At 44.7% G+C, this 27,740-nt stretch overlaps 1 protein-coding gene across 1 annotated transcript in view; it reads left to right on the top strand.

Moving 5' to 3' along the window:
- NUP210 (nucleoporin 210) overlaps positions 1–27,740 on the top strand; it is a 657,387-nt gene that overhangs the window by 399,494 nt on the left and 230,153 nt on the right. The window contains exon 26 of the mRNA XM_063426963.1: positions 27,461–27,541. Coding sequence (XP_063283033.1) covers positions 27,461–27,541 — 81 coding nt within the window. The remainder of the gene's footprint in view (positions 1–27,460; positions 27,542–27,740) is intronic.

The raw sequence follows: 27,740 nt of genomic DNA, 5'->3' as shown, positions 1-27,740 counted from the left end.
CCTACATTACGGCTCCTTTTTCTGTCATGCTCGTACGACATACCACGAGTTCAAGGACACGGTCCTATTTTCAAAGAGTATAATGGAGATATGATGTTATTACAACCATGTACATTACGATTACATGGCACTAACTATTCAGGCCATTTCTTCTCATACGATATACCACGAGTATATAAGAACACGGTCCTACCTTCCACAGAGGGTTTCGGGTTGAATCACACGCATTGGTTCAACCACTCATACGTCACGTTACAACATTTTCTGCATAGATTGTCATTTCACATGGCATTTACAAACTCAGGCCTTTTCTTGACACACTCAGGCGACGTAACACGAGTATTCAAGAACACGGCATATACGTCTCACAAGACTTTCGGTTTTTGAATCACACGTTCTGGTTCATACATTCATACGTCACTTTACAGCAACATTTATGATTCTGCATATTGTCACTTCACATTAAAAAGTCCCTTGCATTCCCAGATCAGTTTAGTGACATGCATATCATCTGATCACCTTCCATATATACACATTACACGGCCAATCCCCTGCTGCCAGGTATCGGACTCAGCGTAACGCTTGTCACCAAGCATGGGCAGTCATGTCACTATCATACTCATAGATTTTACACCTCCCACACATACTGCTAGAAGCCTAATCCCAGCCTATACAGATTACACAGGTCTCACAGGATCCATTCTCACTCGATCCCTTTTTAGGTTTATCCAGGTTTTCATACCTGTCGAATCTCAAAACTTTATACATACTACCAGGTACGTAAGCCTGCTCACGTTGTAGTTCACATACGTTTCATTCTTCTAGGCCATAGAGTACTGGCAAGTTAGGGGTATAGGCCCAAATAGGTACCTCCCTTCTTGGCATTTCTGCCTATCGTTTAGTGGTCCGCGAGGCCAACACCCCGCCTCAACGTTTCGGAGGCAAACGCCATCGGGCCACACGTGAGTTAGCCGCCTCGCAATATTATAGAGAGGGCCTCACCTGTCACTCCCTCCCCCTGTTTTATTTTACTATCACCGAGAGGCCTACGATTCCTGCCACTACGACGGGTGGCCTCAATAACCCCTCGCGCCAACTCATAGACAGAGCCTCTCATAGCCACTTGGCAACTAGCAGGGCCTCACCTGTCACAAACAAGATTAATTTTTCGCCTTTCAGGCCTAGTTAGCCTGCCAGTATCACCCCTGGGGAATCGGTCACTACACCCCTTACCATGGCTGGGTCGGCCGCTGCGACCCCTCCAGCACTGGTTGAGTTGCAATCACTTTCTCCAGCCATCTGTTTCAGGGCACATGCTAAATCTGTGTCCAAATAAAATGTATCCCAAAACTATACTTAACATCAATAAACATTTCTGTACTTACGACATTACTGCCACATCATCCATCTAGACATTTGGTGGAATTCATTATCTCGGGTCTATCAGAAGGACTCACACAGGCCTCATACACATGCCTTCCGGAATCCTGGAATGTCCTAATTTACAATCCGCACAACAAACCCTACAGCGGTGGAGGCACTCATAGCCAGGAAGTGGCAGAGGACTTCCTATGGGGGCCCTTCCAGTCCCCTCCGTTCACCACATGGCGGACAAACCCCATCGGTATTGTCACGGGGAAATCTTCTCACAAACAGAGACTTATCATTGATCTATCAACACCTCACACCTCTGCCACTCCTAGTCTGAACTCCCTCATACCCTCTGAGGAATTTTCACTGCAATATTCCACCATAGATCACGCCATTATGACTATCATGCAGGCAGGGGCCGGAGCATGGCTCAGTAAGACTGATATCACAATGCTTTCAAGTTACTGCCTATCCACCCTACACTGTGTCACCTGCATGGTATCAAGTGGGCAGGGAACTACTATTTTGCTCACGTTTAACATTTAGGTTCCAAAGTAGTCCGGCCATTTTCAACGTATTCGCCGAAACCCTATGCTGGTTTTATTAAATATAGCCAGATGCCCTACAGTTATACATTATCTGGATGATTTCTTACTGGTCGAGGAGAATATTTCCCCTCCCAGTAGCCTAAAAGAAACCATCAGTCTATTCGAACAGGTGGGTGTCCCAGTCTCCTCCACCAAGATTGAAGGACCAGATACCTTCATCACATTCCTGGGTATCATACTAGACTCAGCCACCATGCAAGCTAGCCTGCCACGCCCAAGGTAGAAAACATTCTGATCAACATAATCTCTACATACAACTCGGTACTTGCAACCGCAAGAATTACAGTCTCTGCTTGGGTCACTGAATTTTGCCATTCGCATCATACCTCAAGGCCGGGCTTTCATCTCACAACTCCTTTACATGTTTCCCACTTTTAGACATGATGGACACAGGTCACCCCTGGATACCCAAGCCACGGCAGGCGTAATTATGTGGAGAAAATTTTTAACCACCTTGAATGGTAAAAGCATGTTCCTTCCAAAATTGTCTGTCTGACTCCTCACCTACCATTTGGTCAGACGCGGCGTCTACCACAGGTTTTACAGCATTTTTTCAGGAACGAATGGCTTTGGGGCAGCTGGCCTTCAGAAGTTCAGGCCCTGGAGGGTTTTTCCACTACCTCAGCTCTGTTTGAGATATATCCCATCATGACGGTTGCCGTGGCATGGGTGCATTTATGGGCAGGTTCGTCTGTACGTTGCTACTCAGACAACCAAGTAACTTGTCACATTATAAACAAGGCCGATCCAAATCACTGACTATTATGAGATTCTTGAGGAAACTCACTTGGCTGGCTGCATGTTATAATTTTCTCTTGTTTTGTATTCATGTTCCAGGTGTATGTAACACTGCTGCTGACAATTTGTCTCGCTTTAATTTCCAGGCTTTTCGTCAAATACTCCCGTCAGCCGCACTCACAGCCATGAACACCCCACTATTCCACCATCTAGTAATGGACTAGATGCTATTATGCAACATAGCAGAACATTGTCCCAATTAGCACTGTCTACTAATACCCGGGAAACTTACGATAGAGCTTTCATTTGATTTAAAGATTCCTTTCTGAACACAACATCTTACAACCTTTCATCGTGACATCCTGGTTGGGCTTTGCTTCTTTTTGCCACCTCAACCTCAAACTATCAAACAACACAATCAAACCATATCTGACAGGCATCCAACATCACATGCTAACTTTACAACCAGACAAATCAAGTGTCCTCCTACCAATTAAGAACACCCTTAGGGGTATTCAGAGATCCGAACCCCCACGTACGGCCCAGAGGCTACCCATAGATTTCCATATTTTTAAAGACTTATACAATTCACTAGATTTAAACCCTTTGCCAACAGCACAAACCTCATCGTTAAAACCGCCATATACGTAGCCTTGTTTATGGTTTCTTGAGACCAAGAGAATTTACCGCCATTAGCATAACACAGTCCACTCACATCCTACTTCATTCACACTTAACAAAACACATGGACTATTCTATCTTGACTCTGCCTCACTCCAAAACCAGTCAACATGCACTTTCAGTAGAGGTTAAGTACTATCCTACTCACAACAGGTGGAGCCCCGTCAAACTACTGGACTCATATACCCAGCATAACAACGAACCACCATCTCAACCACTTTCAGTCTACAAGGTTCGGTACTCACTACCACCACCTTTATGACACACGTCAGGTCTTTACTTGCACAGCTGGGCCTCAAATCAGCTAACTATTCGGGCCACTCCTTCCGCATAGGAGCGGCCTCCACAGCATCCAGTGCAAACATTCCAGTTCATGTTATCAAGTCACTAGGGCGCTGGAAATCATTGGCTTACTCTAGATACATACCTAACCCGGTACAAGAAGTAAGAAATGCCTTTCAAGACATGTCTGGTTAAAGTATGTATATTGCTGGTATGTAATAAATTAGATTTTCTACTTTTGCCCTCTTTATTTACAGGCCTACCTCATCGTCGGTTCCGGCACACCACAACCGACTTGCTCTTTTAATACCATCCTACACTTATCAGTGTTTGTATCTTCTGTACTATCATGAGCCCTTAACACAAGTATTAAGGCCTTTTTGCCTGTAATTGTGGGAGGGGCGTATGACACACCTCTTCCCTACTTAAGGGACACCCCTTACCTGGCTCCATATCGTTCGAGGTCAGCGCTGCATCACCCTCCCACCCACTCCTCCTCATTATTAACTCCTTTTCTCTTTACATTTCTTCTTGGTGGGCCCTCTTTATTTACAGGCCTACCTCATCGTCGGTTCCGGCACACCACAACCGACTTGCTCTTTTAATACCATCCTACACTTATCAGTGTTTGTATCTTCTGTACTATCATGAGCCCTTAACACAAATATATATATATGTAACGTCATTCTAAGTGTATTTTAATATTAAGAAATATACATATATTAATATTAAAATACACTTTGTCTGACATTACATATATATATAATAATATATATATTTATATATATATATATATATATATATATATATATATATAAAAATACTTTTAATTTAATTTTACACGTCTATTTTTTTATTTTTTTTATTTTTTTATTTGTTTATTTTTTTTTACACCAGCAGAGGGACTGTCTGATATTTTTGACAGTCCCCCTGCTGGCAGATCCACAGCCAGCTATAGGGGGGCATGTGATCGCTCGGCCTGATTTGCCGGGGGAGAACTGCCTGGGCTGTCAGGCAGCCCTCAAGAAGAGGATCGCGGCGGAGGTGAGTACATCTCACCTCCTGGGGGCTTAAGCCGTTATGGCGTTTAAAGCCCTTTAAAGCCAGGACGGCATAGAACGCCGTAATGGTGTTACATAGTTACATAGCTGAAAAGAGACTTGCGTCCATCAAGTTCAGCCTTCCTCAGATTTGTTTTTTTGCTGTTGATCCAAAAGAAGGCAAAAAAACCCAGTTTGAAGCACAATTTTGCAACAAGCTAGGAAAAAAAAATCATTTTTGACCCCAGAATGGCAGTCAGATTTATCCTTGGATCAAGCAGTTATTACCCACATTGAAAGATTATATCCTTGAATATTCTGTTTTTGCAAGTATGCATCTAGTAGTTCTTTGAACATCTGTATGGACTCTGATAAAACCACTTCTTCAGGCAGAGAATTCCACATCCTGATTGTTCTTACAGTAAAAAAACCTTTCCTTTGCCTTAGACAAAATCTTCTTTCTTCTAGTCTAAACGCATGGCCTTGTGTCCTATGTAAAGTCCGGTTTGTGAATAGATTTCCATAAAATGGTTTGTATTGGCCCCGAATATATTTGTGTAATGTTATCATATCCCCTCTCAGGCAACATTTTTCTAAACTAAATAGGTTTAAATTTGTTAACCTTTCTTCATAGCTGATATGTTCCATTCCTTTTATTAATTTTGTAGCCCGCCTCTGCACTTTTTCTAGTGCCAGAACAGGTGCCCAAAATTGCACAGCATATTCAATATGTGGTCTTACCAGTGATTTATAAAGAGGGAAAATTATATTCTCGTCCCGAGAATGAATGCCCTTTTTCATGCATGACAATACCTTACTGGCCTTGGCCACTGCTGATTGACATTGCACATTGTTGCATAGTTTGTTGTCTAAAACAATTCCCAAGTCCTTTTCGTGTGTTGTTATCCCTAATTCACTTCCATTAAGGGTATACGTTGCTTGTGTATTCTTTACTTCGAAGTGCATAACTTTGCATTTTTCAACATTAAATTTCATCTGTGATTTGAGTGCCCAGTCCTCCAGTCTATCTAAATCCCTCTGCAGCAAAGTAATATCTTGCTCACATTGTATTATTTTACAAAGTTTTGTGTCATCTGCAAACACTGAAACATGACTTTCAATGCTGTCTTCAAGATCATGTATAAACATGTTTAATAGAAGGGGTTCCAGAACAGACCCCTGAGGGACACCACTTGCCACCTCTGTCCAGCTTGAAAATTTACCATTAACGACAACTCTTTGTATTCTGTTTTTAAGCCAATGTTCTACCCAAGAACAAGCATTTTCATATAGACCGATTTCCTTGAGTTTGAACACTAATCTTTTAAGGGGTTCTCTCAGAGGTTAAATTTCCTAATGGAAGAACACCTAGCACCCAACATAAATAAAGGGAGCCCCTCAGGAAAAGAATACTTGAAATCCCAAAGACCTTGAGAGTTTACATTAAAGGGACACTATAGTCACCTAGACTACTTCAGCTCAATGAAGTGGTCTGAGTGCCAGGTCCCTCAGGTTTTAACCTTTCAGGTGCAAAAATGGCAGTTTCAGAGAAACTGCTATGTTTACATTTGGGGTTAAGCCAGCCTCTAGTGGCTGTCTTCCGGAGGCGGCACTAGAGGCGCATCTGCGACGCTGGAGGCATATCATGCCTCCATCGCGCAGAGCGTCCGTAGGAAAGCATTGAGAAATGCTTTCCTATGGACACTTTGAATGCGCGCGTGGCACTTGCGCACATGCACATTCGGCTCTGCTGACGGACGGGGGAGCTGACATTGGCGGGGGAGGAGAGGTCACCAGTGCCGAGGGAGCCTGGCGCTGGAATAAGGTAAGCTGCTGAAGGGGTTTTAACCCCTTCAGCGCCACGGGAGGAGGACCCTGAGGGTGGGGGCACCCTTAGGGCACTATACTGTCAGGAAAGCCGCTATGTTTTCCTGACACTATAGTGATCCTTTAAGTACACATTTGAATTGTGTGTAGACACAAAACCAGCGTGAAACGCATAGCAATGCCGCTGTGAGATGGTGGAACGTATAAAATAGCCACTGCAACCCCTGAACCCCGGTCCAACACATAAATGGCCGCCTGAACCCCGGTGCAACACATGGCCGCCGTGAAAAGGTGGAACACATAACATACTCACTGGTCGGAACCGGTCGTGGCCGGATAGAACACCGGATAAGGTTCCACAATGTGGAAACACGGTTTGTGAAGCAGACTCTTCATAAAGAGCACCAAATTGAGGCATGGAATGTTAATACCGCAATTGTACTCTGTTAGAGAGCTATATAAACACAGCCCAACACAGGACTTTTCTATACAAATTGAGGAGGTCTGAGAGAACGTGAAATGCATTTTTATTCGATAAGAACATATCCTGTGGACTTTTCCTTGTTTATTTGTTTAATATTGTTTTGTTAATTTGATTTTAGTACAAAATAATATTGTAAATATATATTTATTATCTGGAACATCCTGTCTGGCAGCTGATTTCTTCACCTATACTGGGAGTGCCCAGTCTGGACTTGGGGTATATCCCCCAGAATTCTTAGGGATGCACCCCTGTTTATTAAGAAACACACTGTGCTGGAAGAGAGACATAACTTTAATATTAATTTATGAGGGGTTGGCCAGTACATAGATGTCACAGAATCTACAGGAACAGAAAGGGGGTAACCCTAATAACACTGAAAACAAGAAGAGCAGAGATCTGTTCCAACAATCAATATCAAATTATGTATACAAAATATTAAAAAGTCTGAAAAATGCTTTATTTATCCTTGAAGAAAATCAAAATCAAAAAACATAAATTGACAAACATAAACCCTAGCTAAGGCTGCCTGACTAAATGGAAGTCAATTTCTGCAGTGCAAAGCAAAGAGCACACAAAAAAGAATAAAGGAAAATAGGTATATTACAAATAGATAAAATAGATTTAATTACTAGCGTAACCATAACGATATGTATCCATATATGCAAAAGTAATGTCTAATACACTCAAAGAGCCCCAAAGTAGCAGTTTAATAAGTCTTGTCTGAGTGATCACCCACAAAGTTAGTAAGTAATCAGAGTGATGACAATGTATCTATGAAAACATTGACACAGTGCCAAATATCTGCAAAATGTAGCTGAAGGGGCTTCTACAAATAGAGGTCTATCTACAATAACTATCCACAGACACATATATATATATATATATATATATCTCTCCCAATATTGGGCAGTAAAATCAAGATGAATAAGAGTATAAAAAGTATAAAAAATATGAGGTTTAGATGGAAATAAAAAAAACACACATAAATATTAAAATTTCATGTAAGACAGCAATTAAATAAATTGATTGAATTCAATAAATAAGAAATTTTTCCACTGACAAAGCCTGGAAATTACTATTTGGGTGAAAGCAGATCCGAGATCCAGCATTACTCATTGATGAGCCTGAAAAGTCTGAGCCTGCTATATATAGGCTCAGCAATTTGTGAGTTATATTCAGTACTGCAATATTGTGTTAACAATACAGTATTCTATGTTTTATTGCAGAATATTGACCTAAGCCATTTACCATCTCTGGTTTAAAGTTGTAGTATTTTATTGTCTTTGTGGGCTTGCTCTCACGTAATTGTTTTACTGTTTCATAATTTTAATATTATAGTGTTTATTGAAATACTACACTAACTATTGCTTTTTTCAACGTCTTATCTCAAAAGTTTATAATCTGACATCAAGCGGGTGTAGAGTATCCCTTAAGACTTTGAAATGACAAGATAAAATAGGGTCTCTAGTCCATGTTAGTGAGCACTTTCTCTGATATACCATAACACCTTGTTTTGACATATTGCACATAACATATCGTGTTATCTTATTTGTGTGTCTTTGAGGTCACTGCAACTGCCATGAAACGAATTGTAGATTATACTAGCTTTAGTGTAACTATAATCTTAATTTTATTAATGACAGGAGGCGAATATTTGCTTAAGTCTCTCTTTACTAGAACTCCACAGCAGCACATTAACATAAAGAGAAAAACACCAGAGACAAAAAACTTAGGAATTCATAAAAAGGCTTCTCCCAACCAACTAATTCCTCTTTCACGTTGTGACAAAATAAAGTACATGAACGATACACCACACATACAATAACAAGAGAAACATAAGATAACGATGAATGCCATCTGAAATTGGAAACGTGGAACCAGTGGATGAAGCCTTGACCTTTATCCTGTAGAGTGGTCAGATCTAAGAACTGTAACCAAACCATTAAACTGAAACGAGATAAACAGAGTCGAAAACACTGATTAGCAAATGAAATGTACTGAGAAAAACATGAATCCCCATTGTCAATACTGACAGTATAATATCCCAGATACTGAGGAAACATTAATCCCCATTATAACATACTGACAGTACCATATGCCAGATAAAACCCAACTCCCCCAGATTAACAAACCTAGCCCTGGAGACCATTAATAAACAAATGTCAGTCAAACCAACCAATAAACCAGGGAAGGGAGAAACTGGGAGGGAAATATTTACCTCCTGTCATTAATAAAATTAAGATTATAGTTACACTAAAGCTAGTATAATCTTCAATTTTTATAACGTGACAGGAGGCGTCATATTTGATGTTTTAACGCTCGGACATCAAAGCCCGTAGAAACACGATCCTCCGTACCAACCTAACTTAGCGAAGATAGTTCCCGTAAGCAACAGGAAAGTGTACAATGTCCTGGAGAAAAACACCCGCCATGACGACGCCTGAAGTCGCCGAGTACCGGCTGAAATGAACCGAAAGACCTATACGCCCCGCCAATGCCAACAAACAATGGGCGGTACATGAAGGGCGAAGAAAAGGAAAAGAACCGTCAAAACAAACGGTGTCGACCGCAACATAAAAAAGAGGGGCGCGCAACCAGTCAGGATCCCGCGGGCGGCTGCGAGGGGAGGCTTCAGTCCGCTCACGGCACTCACCCTCCAGCCGTCCGTGATCCCCTTCCCGGCGTACGCTCGGCGGACGGCATCCTCCCAGCCTCGGATGCCGCCCGCGTCTTCCTCTCTGTCCCCCAGCGGCAGCATGTATGACGCTGCATGCTGGGAGACCGCCCATTTTTGTCAACGCCGGGGTCAGCCACCTGACCCGGCGTTAAAGGCACAGTGCCTCAATCACAGTGGGAGGTATAGATATCTCCCACGTTTGATTGTTAATTCTGATTGGAAATCAGACCTGTTGTGGTCTTTGCTTGCTAGTATTGCTACTGAACTAGTGTTTCTCTCTGGTTACGTACTCTCTGGCTTGTGTATCCGACTTTGCGACTTTCTCCTACCCTTTGACCTCGGCTTGTCTCTCATTATTCTGTCTTCTGGTTCCCCTTACTCGGCTTGTTTCCTGACTATTCTTTGTGTGCTTAGCCCGGCCACTCTAAGGTCCGGTACTGCACCTTTTCTCTGTGTGTGTGTTAGCGTGTTTGGTTCCAAGAATCGTGACACAACCAAGACAAGACTATAACCCTCAGGTCCGAGTAGAGACGATAGACAACTAAGGTCCGAACATCCGAACCCATCTGAAAGAAGAAAAAAGGGTATGATAAGGGGAACAAATCCAGAGTCGGAGATGGACAAAAAACGACGAAAACCGGCGATTGAGGCATGACCAACAACACGTGTACCCCTTGGGGAAATGAATACCCGTCCTCAGGAATCGAGATTAATCACATCCCTATGAGCCGGAACATCAAGCTCGAAGGGAGATACCAACAGAGCGAGGCCCACCGAAAACAGTCGCATGCCCTACCTAATCTAAGTGATACGACAGTCCCCGGTCAATAAAACGACCAAACAATAATCGAACCCTGTAACAGTGTTTGCTAAATTTCTGCTAATCCGTACTCCGTCAGGGTCGCCATGCAGGCAAACGTCTTACGGTCCCCGAGATTAAGTGGGACAGGTCCAGGGAATCCGGGCACTAGTCTCGACCGAAGCGGAGGTCATAAAACCAAGGTACCAGCAGAGCGAGACACTTGTAGTAAGGTCCTGGAAACAAAGTGTTGAAACACCCCTGGAAGGAAACGTCCCTCACTGAGCAAACTGGTCTGTATGCCAGCTAAAACTGGACAGGGCTTAATGGGTCCTCCTCCGTGGGCTAAGGTCTTGACGCCGGAAAACTATTCCAATTGTATGAGAAACTCGGATAGGGGGAAAACGTAGGAGGTACCCACTTGTGTCCGATCCGCCCTCCAGTACTCTACACCTCGAGCCACAGAGGGGGTCAATATTCCTCGTTTGAACACGAACCCCAGGGACCCAAACAAGAAAAACGCAGATAGCGTCTGTCCCTTCGGTCTGGGGGGCAACTCACCGATGATCCAGCCAGCCCATCGGGGTAGACCGTCCCGCGAAACGTCCTCATGGACGTTGCCCGAACATCCTAAATTCATCCAAACTTGGCAGCCAGGCTATATTATCGTCCAAATGAATGACGCCCCAGGTCCTTATCTCGCCAGGGAGAAACTTGAGCCCACCTTACCAGGAATGGGCCCTGCGGTCCTGGAAGTTCCCTGAGGACTGTGTCTAATTCAAAGTAACTAATGGCTATACCTTCAAGCGTAGTCTCATGCGGGCTCCAAAGGCCGCAGATCCCTTGATCCCAAGCACCTCCAGCGGTCCGAATTGACTAAGATAGGGTCTCATGCATCCCCAGGTTCGGGGTCCCGTCTGTTATGTCATCCTAAGGTGGATGCAACTGTGACATTCCGGGCCCAGGGTCCAATCCCTTATAACAGGTACGGGTTAGAGCTTTATATATGTCTCCCTAACGTTTTTTTCATATGAAAACTGAGACCCAATATTCTTCCCCGTATGTCCTGTAGGACAACCCAATCGTGTGGGGGAGAACCCTTGGCTTGTCAGTGCGGACTGAAAAGTAGAGTATAGGCACCGTACTCCGGATCTCCTGTATACTAGACCGGCGTTGCCACCAGGAGAGCCTACTTTGTTTGGGAGCCCAGCTGGGTATACCACTCCAAGTATCTTGCGGGCTTCTTATGTAAGCGATCTACGGGCCCAGCAACACACCGATGGTGCTAGGTGCCCGGGCCAAGACCCTTCCGAAGAAATGCGCAATTGGTCGAGGGTCACACAGGGGTTCGTTTAAGGCGACCCACGAGACGACCTCTTCTTCCACAGTCGTCGGAGCCCCTGTAGTGGGCTTGTTCTCCATCCCGCGGTGCCACTTGAGGGCATCATCATAGTCCACCCCCCATCATCCTCTCCTTCTGAGACGGACCGGTCCGCCCGCCATTCAGCTAGGGTGGCCGTGGTGGGAGTGGGGTCACGAGGACTATCCCCCCTGCGCCACCTAGGCAGTGTAATCTGGCCGCTGAGGCCAATCGTATCGGGGTTAGACGCTTCCCAGGGGTCTAATCTGTCCGGGCGCCTGGTTTAGGGCCTTCACCCCTCCAGTAGCGCTTGTGCGCACTTGCCTGCTCTCCTCTAGGAGAGACTGACTCATTCAAGTCGTCTGTCTTATTAAAAAGGTGGTCACTGCCGCGTCCGAAGGACACCACCTCCCTCGCACCATATAGGCAGTGCCGTCCAGCCCGATTGCATCTGGGTTGGGCGCTTCTCCGGAGTCTATCTTCTGGGAGTCTGGTTTAGGGCCTTCACCCTTCCAGTAGGGCTTATGCGCGCTTACCTGCCCTCCTCAGGGGGGTCTGACTCCTTCAAGTCTCCTGCCTTATTAGAAGGTGGTCGCTGCCGTAGTAGGCATCACCTGTGTGCATTCCCCTGAATGAAGGGTTGACCGTGGAGCGGTCCTAGGCAAGGCGACCTCTAGGGGGATAACGGACAAGTGTCACCGGCAGCATCATCAGGGCAGCACCCCATCTTGTGACAGATGCAAATTTGGCAGCGCATGCAATGTCCAAGCATGAGTATGTAGTCGCGAGGCTTAGCATGCAGATATTCTGGCACAGACAACGCAGGCCAAATCAATGGGGCACAGACACAACAGGCCAATCAATACGGCTCGGACAAAGCCGGACAAATCCTGGGGCACAGACAAGTCAGGCCCTACAAGGGTGCACAGGCGATAAACTGTCTTTCCATTCTTCTGATTAATTGTACAATTCACTCTTCGGAGAAGATGCACCTAACACTTCTTTAGATTAATGACACATAACACTCTCCTGTGTAACTTTAGTTAACACTTTTCTGTGTAACTGTACATAACATTCTTCTGTGTAACTGTACATAACATTCTTCTGTGTAACTGTACATAGCATAATTCTGTGTAACTGAACAGAACATTCTTCTGCGTAGCTGTACAGAACATTCTTCTGCGTAACCGTACACAGCATGCTTCTGCGTAACCGTACACAGCGTGCTTCTGCGTAACCATACACAGCATGTTTCGGCGTAACCGTACATAGCATGCTTCTGTGTAACCGTACATAGCATGCTTCTGTGTAACCGTACATAGCATGCTTCTGCGTAACCGTACATAGCATGCTTCTGTGTAACCGTACATAGCATACTACTGTGTAACTGTACATAGCATTTCTCTGCTTAACTGCGCATAGCATTCTACTGTGTAACTGCACATAACATTCTTCTGCGTAACTGCACATAGCATTCTTCTGCGTAACTGTACATAGCATGCTTCAGTGTAGCTGTACACAGCATTCTCTGCGTAACTGTACATAGCATTCTTCTGTGTAACTGAACATAGCATTCTTCTGTGTAACTGAACATAGCATTCTTCTGTGTAACTGAACATAGCATTCTTCTGTGTAGTTGTACATAGCATTTTACTGTGTAGTTGTACATAGCATTCTACTGTGTAGATAACGCTCTTCAGATGAATAGTGCCTAACCCTCTCTGTGAACTGTAACCAACTCTTCTGTAACAGAGAGTGAAAGAAACAGCTTTCCATAGGAAAACTCAGAAAAAGTGAGGTTGAAGAGTTGAAGTGCCTTACTCTAATGGGCTCAAACCTGACACTCCAGAAATGTTGAATACCCAAACATCAGCCGGAGTCTAGAAGAAGGGTGCAACAGTACTGAGCTTTATTATGCCGCACTGGCTTTTATGCAAGTCCCCATGCAGGGAACCTCCCACAGGGATGGACATGGCACAGCCAATCATAACAAGAGAAATAGTTATACACTCCCATTGCAAACATATAATTCCCTCCCCTGAACCTGGAGATAATTAAGGCAGATAACATAATAACTTAATTATCTCCAGGCAGAAAAAAGTACATTTTCCCCAACTTTCAGAACACCCCTAAAAACATGAGCATAGTGTAACACTTCAAATATATAAAATGCCCAGTACAAATGTAATGCATAAGTAAAAAAAAAAAAAAAAAAAAAAAAATGTTTTACCTCAAGATTTGACATATAAAAGTGAAGATATTGCAGCATGTTTAGGCAGAATATATACCTTATGAGATACCCTGGAGAGTCTACTTTCAGAAATGGTAGGCCTTTGTGGGGTTATTTGAACCGTCAAATTGCAATAATGCTTCATATTGAAACATAGGCCCATCAAATCTGTCTGAAATCATTTAGGTTTCCTATATGGCACTGCAGCCTCGTAAAATAGTGCCAAAGGCATACATTGGAGAGTATTGTTTTACTCGGAAGGGTTAGCTGAGCATAATTTGGGGGATTATATCATAGTGGAACATGTCAAATATACAAAATGCAAAGAATATTTTTTACCACAAAATTTGACATATAACAATGAAAAAATAGTGACATTTTAAGACACAATATGTAACACATGGGATACCCTGGAGTGTTACATTCACAAATGGTGGGTTATCTGAACAATCAAACTGCTACAATGCCCCAAATATAGACATAGGCCCATCAAATCTAACTATTGTCTAACCGTAGAAACTGAAATACCTTGGCCTATATGGCATTGTAGCTCCACAAGATAATGACAAAGGCATGCAATGGGGGTATCCTTGTGTCAGAGATCTGTGTAGCTGACCGTTATATAATCCCCCAACCTCTTCGGTATGTCTCTAGCTTCTGTCTTGTCTAGGAGAGTTTTGAAGGACACTCATAAAAATCAGAAACTAAACAGCTAAAACCAATCAACCTCAGCTGCAAGAACATTAAATTATGTAATTGGCTACAAAATGATTGTCCTGTTTAATATGCATCAATGCTTTAGCTGCATTGTTCTCTCTACTCATTGGTTCAAACGTTATATTAAACTCTGTGATAAATTCATTGTAATCATTGTGATAAATTATGTAAATCCTCTGCTTTCTCATAAAGGGTTGGGCCAAGCAAGAGCTTTACCCGTTAATTTGCTCTTTAAGGGCGGAATATCTAGGAGATGTTTCAAAGTGGTACTCAACTTAGTTCAAGAATCCCCCAAATCAAGGAAGAGGTGACAGGTTAACTGAGGGTTTAATATGTGTAGAGGACTCTGCAACAACAGTTAGTGTTAGTGTGACGGTGAAGCAGAAAGTGTGTCTCAGGTTCTAGATGGGTATTATGGTTTAATTATTTCTGCTGGGGTTGAGCGAACTGATCTATGCGGTGTCAGTTCCTCAACCTTAGCCTCACATGTCGACATTTGTTGAATTAAGCCTTCAGAGTCCATTGCCCTGTTGTAATCTCTGGATGAACTATGTCCCAACACGCAAATTCCAAGTTAGCAATATAAAAGTTGATAGAAAAACAGACTTATGTGTATTACCTGCCCTTAGAGTGACAGAAGTTAATGTGAAATAGAGAAGTATAAGATAAGTGAAAATTTGGGAGCTGAAATGTAACCTTACCAATAAGACAAATCAGGGACAATAGAATAGAGAATAGTCGATCTGAAAAGCCAAAGAATACTAAAAGAAAAACACACACTCTGATAAACACTAAATGGCAACTCACAGTTAGTTAATAGACTGCATGGGGAAGCAGCTATCTTGTGTAGCCAGTAGCAATATATTCAGTATTTCTATCAATTTTAAATTTCATGTTGGAAAGATATCCATTTTCCTTAAAGGCTAATAACAGATTCTGCAGGGAACCCAGGGATCTGTCAACCAAAAATAGCATATCGTTGGCATAAACAACCTTCTGTTTGACCGTATCCAGAAATGGCTCTAGAGTGAGAATAAACAGAATACGGGTCTTATTGTTTAGAATCTGGAGAGGCTAGGACAGAGCCCCATTTATTTGAACACAGACACTAGGTGTTGAATATAGGGCAGACAACGAAGTTAGAATGTTTGGGCCAAAACTTGTTTTGAAGAGTTAAGGTCATAAAGTCCACCCAGTCAAAAGCCTTGTTGGCATTGCAATAGAAACTGAGCTCCAAGCGTGGCTACAAACATGATATTAAGTGCATGGGCTGTATCGTCCTTTGCCTCTCTACCAGAAGGAATACCTACTTGATCCAGATGGACCAGCTTTGGCAAAACCCAGTGTACTTATATATTGAATGTCTTTGTACATAGCTTTAGGCCAGAGTTGAGTAAGAATTGGTCTGTAACTGGAGTTTCTTAAGGACACAGCTTCAGAAGCTGGACATACCTTTAAGGACACAAGTGATGTTGCTGTTTGTGTTCAACTGCAATTTGCATCTCTCTCATTTATTGTACCAACACATAGTATATATATTTTTAGACAACAAAAAGGGCTTTAATTTGATGTGAAATATACATATATAAAAATGCAAAATAATTGGAAAAACAAAACAAAAGTTTTGCCAATAATAGTGTGTGCATAATATGTCCAGCTTAGGAAAAGTAATTCAAAATCAATTAATGTATGTGTCTTGATTTACAGAGTACATAATATGTCTAGGATTTCAGTTTATTTTGAAAGTTACAGGTCACAAGCTACAAGGTCTATAGCAAAGGGACACTATAGTCACCAGAACAACTACAGCTTAATCTAGTTGTTCTGGTTAGTATAATAACTCCCTTCAGGCATTTTCATGTAAACACTGCCTTTTTAGAGAAAAGGCAGTGTTTACATTTGCCCTTATGGGCCCCTCTAAGTGGCCACTCCTTATATAGCCACTGAAGGGGCTTCCTGGCTCAGGGCTGCACTGTAAGCTGGTGTGTGCTATCTGTGTACAGAAACCCACATTGTGTTCAGCTACATCTGCTGAGTACAACTATACCCCCATTGTATGCCTTTGCCACAATTTCTTTGAAGCTACAATGCCATATAGGAGAACATGTTATTTCTTTTTATAGTTGGAATTTTCATAGATGGCATTATAGCCATTTGACTGTTCAAATAACTCCACAAAGGCCTTCCATTTGAGAAGGCAGACACTGCAGGGTATCTTATTAGCCATATATTATACCATAACTTGCCACCATTTATACCATATTATACCTTAACTTGCCACCAGTTTATTTCAAAGTTTGTGGTGAGAAAAAACTTTTTTTTTTTTACATACATGCTGCATTTTTGTTGGGTATTTTGTACATTTTATAATTGTCGCTGTCATAAATCCCCCCTAAGTATGCTCACTTACCTCTTCTGAGTAAAACAATATGCCCAATGTATGACCGAAACACTGTTTTGTGAAGTTACAGTGCTGTATAAGAGACCTGTCAATTTCAGATTTTTAAGTGTGAATTTTCATACATGGTTTTGATGAGTCCATATTCTAATTTGAAATATTTTAGCAGGCTGTTTTTTCCTGCTACCCCAAAAATGCGTACTATTTCTTAAAGAAGACACTTGAGGGTATTTGAAAAGGCACATTTTGAACCTTAGCGTGGGATCATTTTTTTTAGCTTGTATTAAGTGTAGTAGTAATAAGAATGTTTCCTGCCTTTTTGACACACCCATGAGTTTGTACTGTATATTTTGCAAAAATTATGTGTGCTACGGCTTTATAATACTTCATACGTTGCTCAGCTATGTTGTCTAAATAGAGCAATAATACAAAAACTGCTAAGAATAGGATTATTAAGTATAAAAAGAGGGCAGCTACAAATCCCAACAAACGTCTTGAGTGAAAACTCATTTAAAAAAGGGGGGTTTATATGCGCGCCTGAGTAAATGTTAAAAATGATTAGATCGATGTAAATAGAAGTACAAGTTTATTAATATAAAAAAATCATACACAAATACAATTAAAACCAATGAAAAAGTACTGTCAAAAAATATATCTCTTAACACAAATAAAGAAGACGGATATTATATAAAAATATTATGCCTCGGTGTGGGCCCCCACCGGGGTATAAGCAAAAAATTTGTCCCGGGAGATATATCCTCAATGGGTAGAAAAAACAATAATGGGTGTCAGATGAAATGACGACAAACCCAGAGAGAAAAGATGCAGGAATATGTGGATATGCTTTACACCGCGGTCGAGATCTTCAAAAAAGACAGCGGTGTAACTTGAAGCAACTTGCAGATGAATAAGTGAAGAACAACCTCATCCAGACTCCGGGCACAATAACTGTAACAGGATACACACGCCAATGTGATAGTAATCTTCGTTAGAAACCGTAGAAAAACTAAACGGCAGCTCACAGACACTCCAAACAATTCGGAATCAGGAGATCAGCTGGGACCATGCGTCTACGCGTTTCATCCCTCCCACGGGACTTTTTCAAAACAACATAACTGCCAGAAGTCCGGGTTTAAATACCCCATGTAAAACACGGAGTAAGGCATAGAAACTCCGTACTGGATTCATAATACAACTAAATAACCGCATGGAGATACTTAATGTTCATACCTGAACTATTGAAATAAAATAAATATATACACAATAATAATAACACTAGTAATATTAGGCAACAAGCTTCTACTTACGAAACAAGATAAGAGAAGAGGTATCACATATAAGAAAAATTGTATAAATGGACACAAGCAGTAGTGACTGTGAGGCCTCCGGCATTTCCCGCCCAGAATCACCACGTGGCGACCGAGAAGTGATGCAGACCCGGACCCCCCCAGACCCATAACCAGACTGGGTGCAGTTGATCCGGGTGCTTCCGACCAGACAAGACCTGAAGGAGGCCAATTCGGAACTGCTTGCCTCCATCACCGCAGAGCTAAACTTCCTCAGGGAGGATATCCAGGGCTTACACACCAAGGTGTCCCAGCTGGAGGCGGACTGTGACCATCTGACATCCGCTCAGTCTGCTAACACGGATGCCCTACATCGCCACACGGCACAGATGAGACAAATGGCCTTACATATGGAAGACCTGGCCAACCGGCGTCGGAGACAAAACATTAGGGTGAGGGGTATCCTGAAGACTTGGACTAAACAGCGCTGATACCAGACACCCTTAGGGAACTATTCAACAGGATTCTGGGCCGCCAGGTGGCGGCACGAGGTACAGAGAGAGTCACGCTAAACGGAGTGGACATACAACTTTACCCAGATCTCTCACTAGCTACCCTGGCATACCGACAAGCGATGAGGCCCTCACTAGACTCTTACAAACCATCAGAGCACACCGAGCATTGAGACCGAGGGGCCCACCGAAGGCTCCCCCAAGGGACGCTATTTGCTGCCTGGACAGCTTCCAGGTCAAGGAAGAAATCATGCGTAAAGCACGAGGTACAGAGAGAGTCACGCTAAACGGAGTGGACATACAACTTTACCCAGATCTCTCACCAGCTACCCTGGCATACCGACAAGCAATGAGGCCCTCACTAGACTCTTACAAACCAACAAAATCAGATACAGATGGAACTTCCCGACCGGGCTACAGGCCGTCACTGCTAAGGAACCTTTCACAATCCTAATTGTGGAACTCCAACTCCCACCCATCAACATGACATGGCTGGACACCCTGACCTTCTACATGGCAACACCTGAGACCCGGGGACTTCCGCCTCCGCCCCACAGACCCAGGGGGTCCCGCCAACAGGCCACCCAGCCCTCAGGGACTGCTGTGTAAGAGGAAAGGTGACGGACGTGGTGTGGAGGGGAGTTCTCAACCTAGACTGGGCCACATCCCCCACCCAATACCCCCTACCCAGACTAACCTACTTGACACACACTCGCAAAACAAACAATGCGGCCACATCCGCGCTACAGAAAAAATGGCGCTGATACCAGACTGCCTCACTGTCTTCTCCATTAACGCCAGGGGCTCAATAAACCAGAGAGGTGCTCGGGGGTTACCACAAGTAACATCCCATGGGACTTTCTTTCTGATTAGGGTACCAGCCCCCTATGAAGACTTTGGGACTCAAGCTCGCTATCATACACCACTACTTGAAAAGGTGGGAGGGGGAGGGGGGTATGGGATTACTGGGCCTCCCGGCGACCACAAGTAGCACACTTAACTGGCCCCCTGAAACGCTCGCTGGAACACGCACACCGAACAGGGCTCTCATACAGGCAGACCCTATTACTGGGGAAGGTGGGGGGTGGAGGCGGAGAGTGCAGGGACCCAGCGGGGAGACACCTGGGTGGGAGACCACATTCACGGGCAGGACGGTGGTAAGAGAAAAGACATGGGGCGGTCCACCCTTGCCCTGACGTGGTGGGGAGGGGGGTTCTCAACCTGGACTGGGCCTCACTGCTGGGGCCCGGGAAGTCCTGTGATGACCAGGCCGAGCAGGCGGCGGGGCTCACTCACACACTGGGAACACACACGAAGTCGGAGGGGAAGGAAGGTGTACTACCCTAGCAAACACCGCTACTACCCCACATTAAGCTCACTTGAGGCCCGCTGACCTAGCTATTGCCCCTGGGACCTGCCCACATCGGACTGCCAATGACCATACACCACTCACCCCAAATGCGGACCTGCCACATGACTAGGATAACGGGAAACACCTGAGGGTGGATGGGGGCGAGGGGGAAGCCTCATGGGGGAACAGGGAACTGAACAGGGTTGAGGGTACACGCGCTCGTGACGTAAGAAGCAGAGATAGGACACCCACACACTCTGATATGGGCACTTGTATTATGGTTTATGATCTTTTATGCTCACTGGTTTGCAACTTAACCTTTTGATAAATTTTTCTGCTGTTCTGTTACAATGTGATTGCATGTACATACAGCGGGTACCCGCAACTGATATACGACACACAGCCCCACTGACGAGGATCACAATGACGACACGACTCCAACAGATAGAGCCGCTAAGGTGATCCACGCGGATCCGACAGACCGAGACACATTACAAAGGTTCATGCCAACCACTGCCGATACGCACGTGGACACGGGGAGGACTGGTTCTGCCCGGAGTCCCCTGCCTCCTCCTACAACCCCACAGGATACAGCGACCTTAGATAGGTGAGTGAAATCTGCGGACCACAGGTGGCCGCGGGTCTAATCGCCCCCCCGTCGCTGACACCTTTTTCGCCACTCCACAGTGACAAGACTATACACGCACACCTCCCACATCCCCCTCCCAATACCCCCACCCAGACTAACCTACTTGACACACACTCCCCACGACCCCCTGGACCTGACAGACACTCGCAAAACAAGCAATGCGGCCACATCCGCGCTACAGAACAAATGGCGCTGATGCCAGACTGCCTCACTGTCTTCTACATTAATGCCAGGGGCCTCAATAAACCAGAGAGACGCTCGGGGGCACTGAGAGACTTCCATACCAAACAGGCCTCAATAGTCCTGATACAGGAGAGACACTTTAAGGAAGGGTCCATGCCTAAAATGACCAACCACCACTTCCTGACGGGCTATTATAGTGACTACTACGCAGGGAAGTCCAGGGGCACTGCCATCTTGGTCAACATAAAGATACCTTTCGTGGAGCTGGGACAGGAGACGGACAGGGAGGGTAGATACCTCTTCTTTAAAGGCACAATCGCAGGGCAGACCTACACGTTCTCAAACATCTACGCCCCAAACCACTGACAATATAGATTCCTTGCACGCACACTTAAAAAGCTGCAGTCCTTCGCGGAGGGGGTCCTTATCGTGAGGGGCGACCGTAACGTGACACTTGACCCGCGATGGGACTCTTCCTCCGGCACTTCACGAGTCCTGACACAACATCTTAATTTAATCAAAGCCCTTCTGTTCCAACACAAGCTAATAGACTGCTGGAGGGCCCACCACCCCGACGAGAGGGACTACACCTTTTTCTCGCACCGACACAACGCATACACCAGACTAGACTATCTCGTCACCAAACACTACCACTAATGCACAACACGGACCACGGAGTGGTGACGTGGTCAGACCACGCACCAGTGATCCAAATGCTCTCACCCCCGCCCCCCCATCTACAGACCGAGGTTTAATAAGTGGAGACTGAACGACTACCTCCTATCCAGGACTGAGCTAACTGCCGACATAGGGGAGACACTCAAAGAATATTTTGTGACAAAGACGGCCGAACAGACCTCGCCGACCATCAGATGAGAGGCCCACAAAAGTGTTGTTCGTGAGCACTTTATCCGACAGGGCGTTACCCTAAAAAAACAGACCGACAGCCGACTGACAGAACTCGTGACAGAAATACAAAGGATGGACACACTCAACAAAAATGCACAACACATGGCACACCAGGCGACTTTACTACAGCTAAGACGGGACCTGACCAGCCTCCTCTATAGGAAACACCACAGGGAAGTAGTCAGACACAAAGCTTTTTTTCCTACTCCATGGCAACAAAAGCCAGAATGCTCACCAAAAAGAGACAGACGACGTATGTAGACAGAATGAGGGATACACAGGGCACCCTGCACTTCCTATCCACTAAAATCCTAGACATAATATGTCCTCCCACAACCCCAATCAGACAAGGCGAGAGCCAGCATCCGGGAGAAAATACATAGCTACTTGACAGCCCTTCCCCTCCCGTCCATAGACAAAGAAGTCGCTGACCGACTAGACGAGCCCATCTCCCTGGAAAAACTGGCCTCAAAATGACGAAACAAGGCAAATGCCCATGCCCAGACGGGTTACCACTGAGGTATTACAAAACGTTTGCTGAATACCTGTACCCCCCGCTGCTAGACACACTAAACGCACTACATGAGGGACACCACCTCCCCAAGCAATCACTAATGGCACATATCACAATCATCCCAAAGGGGGGCAAAGACGGGGAACACTGCGGGAATTATAGGCCCATCTCGCTCATCAACAGTGATGTCAAACTGATGGCGAAAATCCTAGCCACGCGCCCCCAAAAACACATCTATTAATACACCCGGTTCAGGTGGGCTTTGTCACCGGTCGGGAGGCACGGGACAATACGATCAGGTAGTTGATCCTCATACACGGACAGGGGGGAGGGGGGGGGACGGAAGCCTTCTCCTGCTTTCCATGGACGCAGAGAAGGCCTTCGACAGGGTTGGCTGGCAATACATGTTCCACACGCTAACACACATAGGGCTGGGACCACACTTCAGGGGTTGGATCGAGGCCATGTACAATAGGCCTACGGTCCATGTCATCTTCAACAGAGCCCTGACAACTGAATTCCCTATACACAATGGCACCAGGCAGGGATGTCCTCTGTCCCCCTGCTCTTCGTACTGGCACTCAAGCCCTTCCTGTCACATATACGACATGACGCCGACATCAGGGGCATCGGGAGAGGGGATACGCAGCATAAGGTGGCGGCATACGCAAGCGACCTCCTGTTCTTCGTAACCAACCCGGAGATCTCACTACTGAACATTCTGAAAGCTTTCAAGGTATTTGGGGAGATATCCAACCTTAAAATTAACTTTTCCAAATCCTATGTCTTGTACGTTAGTGTACCCTAGAACAGAGCCACCCCACTGAGGCAGAGTCACACATTCCAATGGGCAGAACACAAGATACAGTACCTAGGCACATGGTTGACCAGGAAAGGCAGCAATCGATTCAGGGAAAACTTGCCCCCCTGCTGGACAGGTTCCGACAGGACCTGTCTGACTGGGCATATCAACACATATCCTGGCTAGGCAGGATCCAAGTCATAAAAATGAATTTCCTCCCATGTTTACTATACCTCATGCAGGCCCCCCCTATAACTATCCCCAGATCCTTTTTCATCACCCTAAGACAGGCAATGGGAAAATACGTGTTGAATCAGAGAAGACCGAGAGTCAGGATGGCTACGCCGACGCATCCCAAATAGAGGGGAGGCCTGGCTATGCCGGACTTTACCCTGTACTACGAATCCTGCCATCTCCAAAGGATCAAGAAGTGGTCAAAAGTGAGGGTGTTCAAAATCTGAAAGGACGTAGAGGAGGTGGAAGCTTGGAGGCCGATGTCCACCCTACCATGGCAGACAGGCGGGGGGTGTTGGGGGACAGTGCTCACCCTACACAACAGCAACAATGCGGGTGTGGAGGGGAGTGGCGAGGAGGTGCAGACTAGCGCCGTATCCTTCTCCCCCTGACCCATAACGAAAGCTTCCCCCCGGGCCTGGGCCCCTATGCATTTAGGACCTGCTTCACTACAGACATCTAAATTGCACCATCTCCTTGACCGGGCTGACTGCAAGACACTCCTGAACTTACTAGAGGGATCCACCCCCCTACACCACCTTAAAGGACCACTCTAGTGCCAGGAAAGCATACTCGTTTTCCTGGCACTAGAGTGCCCTGAGGGTGCCCCCACCCTCAGGGACCCCCTCCCGCCCGGCTCTGGAAAGGGGAAAGGGGTTAAATCTTACCTTTTTCCAGCGCTGGGCGGAGAGATCTCCTCCTGCTCTCCTCCTCCGATCCTCCTCTTCTACTCCCCGTCGGCTGAATGCGCACGCGCGGCAAGAGCTGCGCGCGCATTCAGCCGGTCACATAGGAAAGCATTCATAATGCTTTCCTATGGACGCTGGCGTGCTCTCACTGTGAAAATCACAGTGAGAAGCACGCAAGCGCTTCTAGCGGCTGTCAATGAGACAGCCACTAGAGGACATAGGGGGAAGGCTTAACCCATTCATAAACATAGCAGTTTCTCTGAAACTGCTATGTTTATGAAAAAATGGGTTAACCCTAGAAGGACCTGGCACCCAGACCACCTCATTAAGCTGAAGTGGTCTGGGTGCCTAGAGTGGTCCTTTAAATACAGACAACTACGAAGCTATGTACACACCCTCTCGGGGGGCACGGCACGGACACGAGACCACACCAAATTTGAACGCTTGTGTATAGATACCGACCCCCAACCACACGGGATCTCACTCATCTATTCAATGCTCCAGAGGGAAACTCAGATGGAGAAACCTACGTTCATGGGGACATGGGAACAAACCACTAAAACCACTAGAACACCACCCATAAGGGTCACTTGCGACTGCACCATCACACAGGAAGACACACAACTGCTCAGATAAAAAAAAAAAAACAGAGGTAGACCGAACCCAAGGACAGCTGATATCAAGCCAACACCTAGAGCCCATGTAGGACCAACATGCCACTCAGGGAACCGCTCAGGCAGATCAGTCACAGAGAACACAGCAACACTCCACAACACACTGCCACTGCCGGACACAGGCATGACAACCCAAGAGAGGACACGTCAACCTGTGGAGCGGACTTGGGAACCAACCTAACGTATCACACACCTACAGCTAATGCTATCAAACCTACCTTGGGCCTGCGTGCCGCATGATTGACGCTTGATGCGAGATCTGTGTATCTCAAGTTATACTTATACCTTACCATACTGAAACCTGCGTGTTTCCACTTAAAAACTTAAAACCTTTTGCGTTCCTAATTCAATACTTCACGTGCATAATGAGACCTGCGAGTCTCAAATGTTATCTTCTTTTTCGAAATTCAAATAAAAATTATATTTACAAATAAAAAATAAAGCAGTTCAAAACCTGACCGTGACTGGGCTTGCAGATTTCCTTCTGGGCAGCCCTTTAGGTCAAGTTAGGATAACCAAATCTGAAGTTGGATATAAGAAAATTGAGCTGTTTGTGGAACTAAGTACAGAATAGAGAGGTACTTACTTACTGGAATCAGTTTAATTAAAACATAACATTTAATCCACCCCCTTTCGCCTTACCGGAGAAATGTGTGTCGGAGCTCTGCTCTGCACTATCCTCTAATAATAATTACCTTAAGATTTTTTGTTTATAATTAGACTTCAGATATGATGTCCTCTCAGAGTTGTATAGGCAGAGCACGTGTATGACTTCATCCTATGTCAATGGTGCTTATCTTAGACTTGCAGATAGCTTTCTCACACAGAATAGGTGTCCTTGAAGGCACAGCTTAGTAGTTTACAGGGCGACTGTCAAAAGCACTATTTAGGATATTAGTTTAGCTTAATTGTTTTGCTGCTTGGCATAACATAGGTCAGTCAGTACCTGGGTGTTATACATTTTCTCCCACTAACCATTTTTCTGTTTCAGGTGTGCTTATAAATGCTGCTACTACACAGGGAATGACTGAGGGGAGTAGAATATTAGTTGATTAGGAGTCAATATGCACTTCTTATAATTAAAGGATCACTATAGGGTCAAAAAACCATCTAGCCCGCCTGCCTCCATAAATATAGCAATATCTTACTGTATTCAAGCCTGAAGCTGTAACAAGCATGCTGTTTGCCTCAGAAAAAGAAGCAGTCTGCTGACATCATCAGAAGTGGTAGCCTGATCCAATCACAGTGCTTCCCCATAGGATTCGCTGAGACTGACAAAGAGGCAGATCAGGGGCAGATCCAGCATGATTCAAACACAGCCCTGGCCAATCAGCATCTCCTCACAGAGATGAATTGAATCAATGAATCTCTATGAGAAAAGTCCAGTGTTTGTATGCAGAGGGTGGAGAAACTGAATGTTTGGATGCATTTTAGGCAGCCATGACCCAGCAAGGATCTCTAACAGCTATCTGAGGAGTGGCCAGTGAAGTTATTACTAGGCTGTAATGTAAACACTGCATTTTCTCTGGAAACACAGTGTTTACAGCAAAAAGCCTGAAGGTAATGATTCTACTCACCAGAACAATTCTAGTAAGCTGTAGTTGTCCGGGTGACTATAGTTAATTCCATGTCCAGCTTTGTAAGAGACCATATTATGAAAGTGACACGAGCCTTTGAAAGAGTCAGTACATCCTTTAGAGCAGTGAGTACGGAGCACCACTCACATCCACCAATACATTGTCTTAAGCCAGCATAGTTTCATGTTTTCTAAATTCTTCACTGGGTTGCAGTATCATTTTACTAATGAATTACATCTTTAAGTCCTTGCTGTTTTCTCCCGAACAAGCTGTGAAGCTTTTGCGATATGTACTATTGTATTAATCAAGGTACAAGTATGCTTAATTATTAGAGGGCTTTGTTCATTGATGAGATTAGGTTTAATATGTTTGCCCTATTTTTACATGCCTACCCTGTTCATCGGTTTCAAAACACCACAACTGGCTTGCTACTACTGGTATAGCTTAAACATTATTGTATTCCTTGGCCTTTGACCACCGACCACAAATGTAAAGGCAGTATGCCTGGAGTTGTGGGAGAGTTTCTTCATGGCCTATATTTTCCCCCATCCTAGCTTCTCCTGATGTTTTGAAAACCAACTCACCTCTTCCCGATCAACATGATAATAGCTGGGAGGGGGGGAGGCCGTGACATTAGTGATAAAATTGTCACTAAAGGAGACATGGTCAGAAGCACAAACTGGGGAGAGGACTCATTGGCAGAGTAACTAAAGTAGGGACAAACAGAACCCTGCAAATATACGTCTTGCCGTGTATTCCTACAAATGCTAATAGTGGTCATGTCATGATGTAGATGACATTCTGTAGTCCTGTAGTCATTTGTTTATTAGTCAATACTTTTTTTGATCTGTCCATTACTTTCTTTCAGGGTACAGTGGAGATTGAAGTATTTCAGTTGAGTGCAATCAGAATTCATGCACCTATTACACGAATTAAATCTGGAACTCAGGTGAGACATAATAAAACAACCATGAATATGGCTGGTTACAACTCCCTGTTAAGTTGTTTAGTGTTCGCTCTGTGTCAGACATGTTGAAGTGCAGTGGTATGTGCTGTATTGAAAAAAAAAAAAATATATATATATATATATATATTTAAAAACAAAATTGGGTAATATTTAGATTTTGAGATTTATTTTAGCAAATATG

Source organism: Pelobates fuscus, chromosome 7 (assembly GCF_036172605.1).
Source record: "Pelobates fuscus isolate aPelFus1 chromosome 7, aPelFus1.pri, whole genome shotgun sequence".
Classification (NCBI taxonomy): Eukaryota; Metazoa; Chordata; class Amphibia; order Anura; family Pelobatidae; genus Pelobates; species Pelobates fuscus.
Note: the sequence above shows the minus strand (reverse complement) of the source record. Positions and strands in the feature narration are given on the sequence as shown.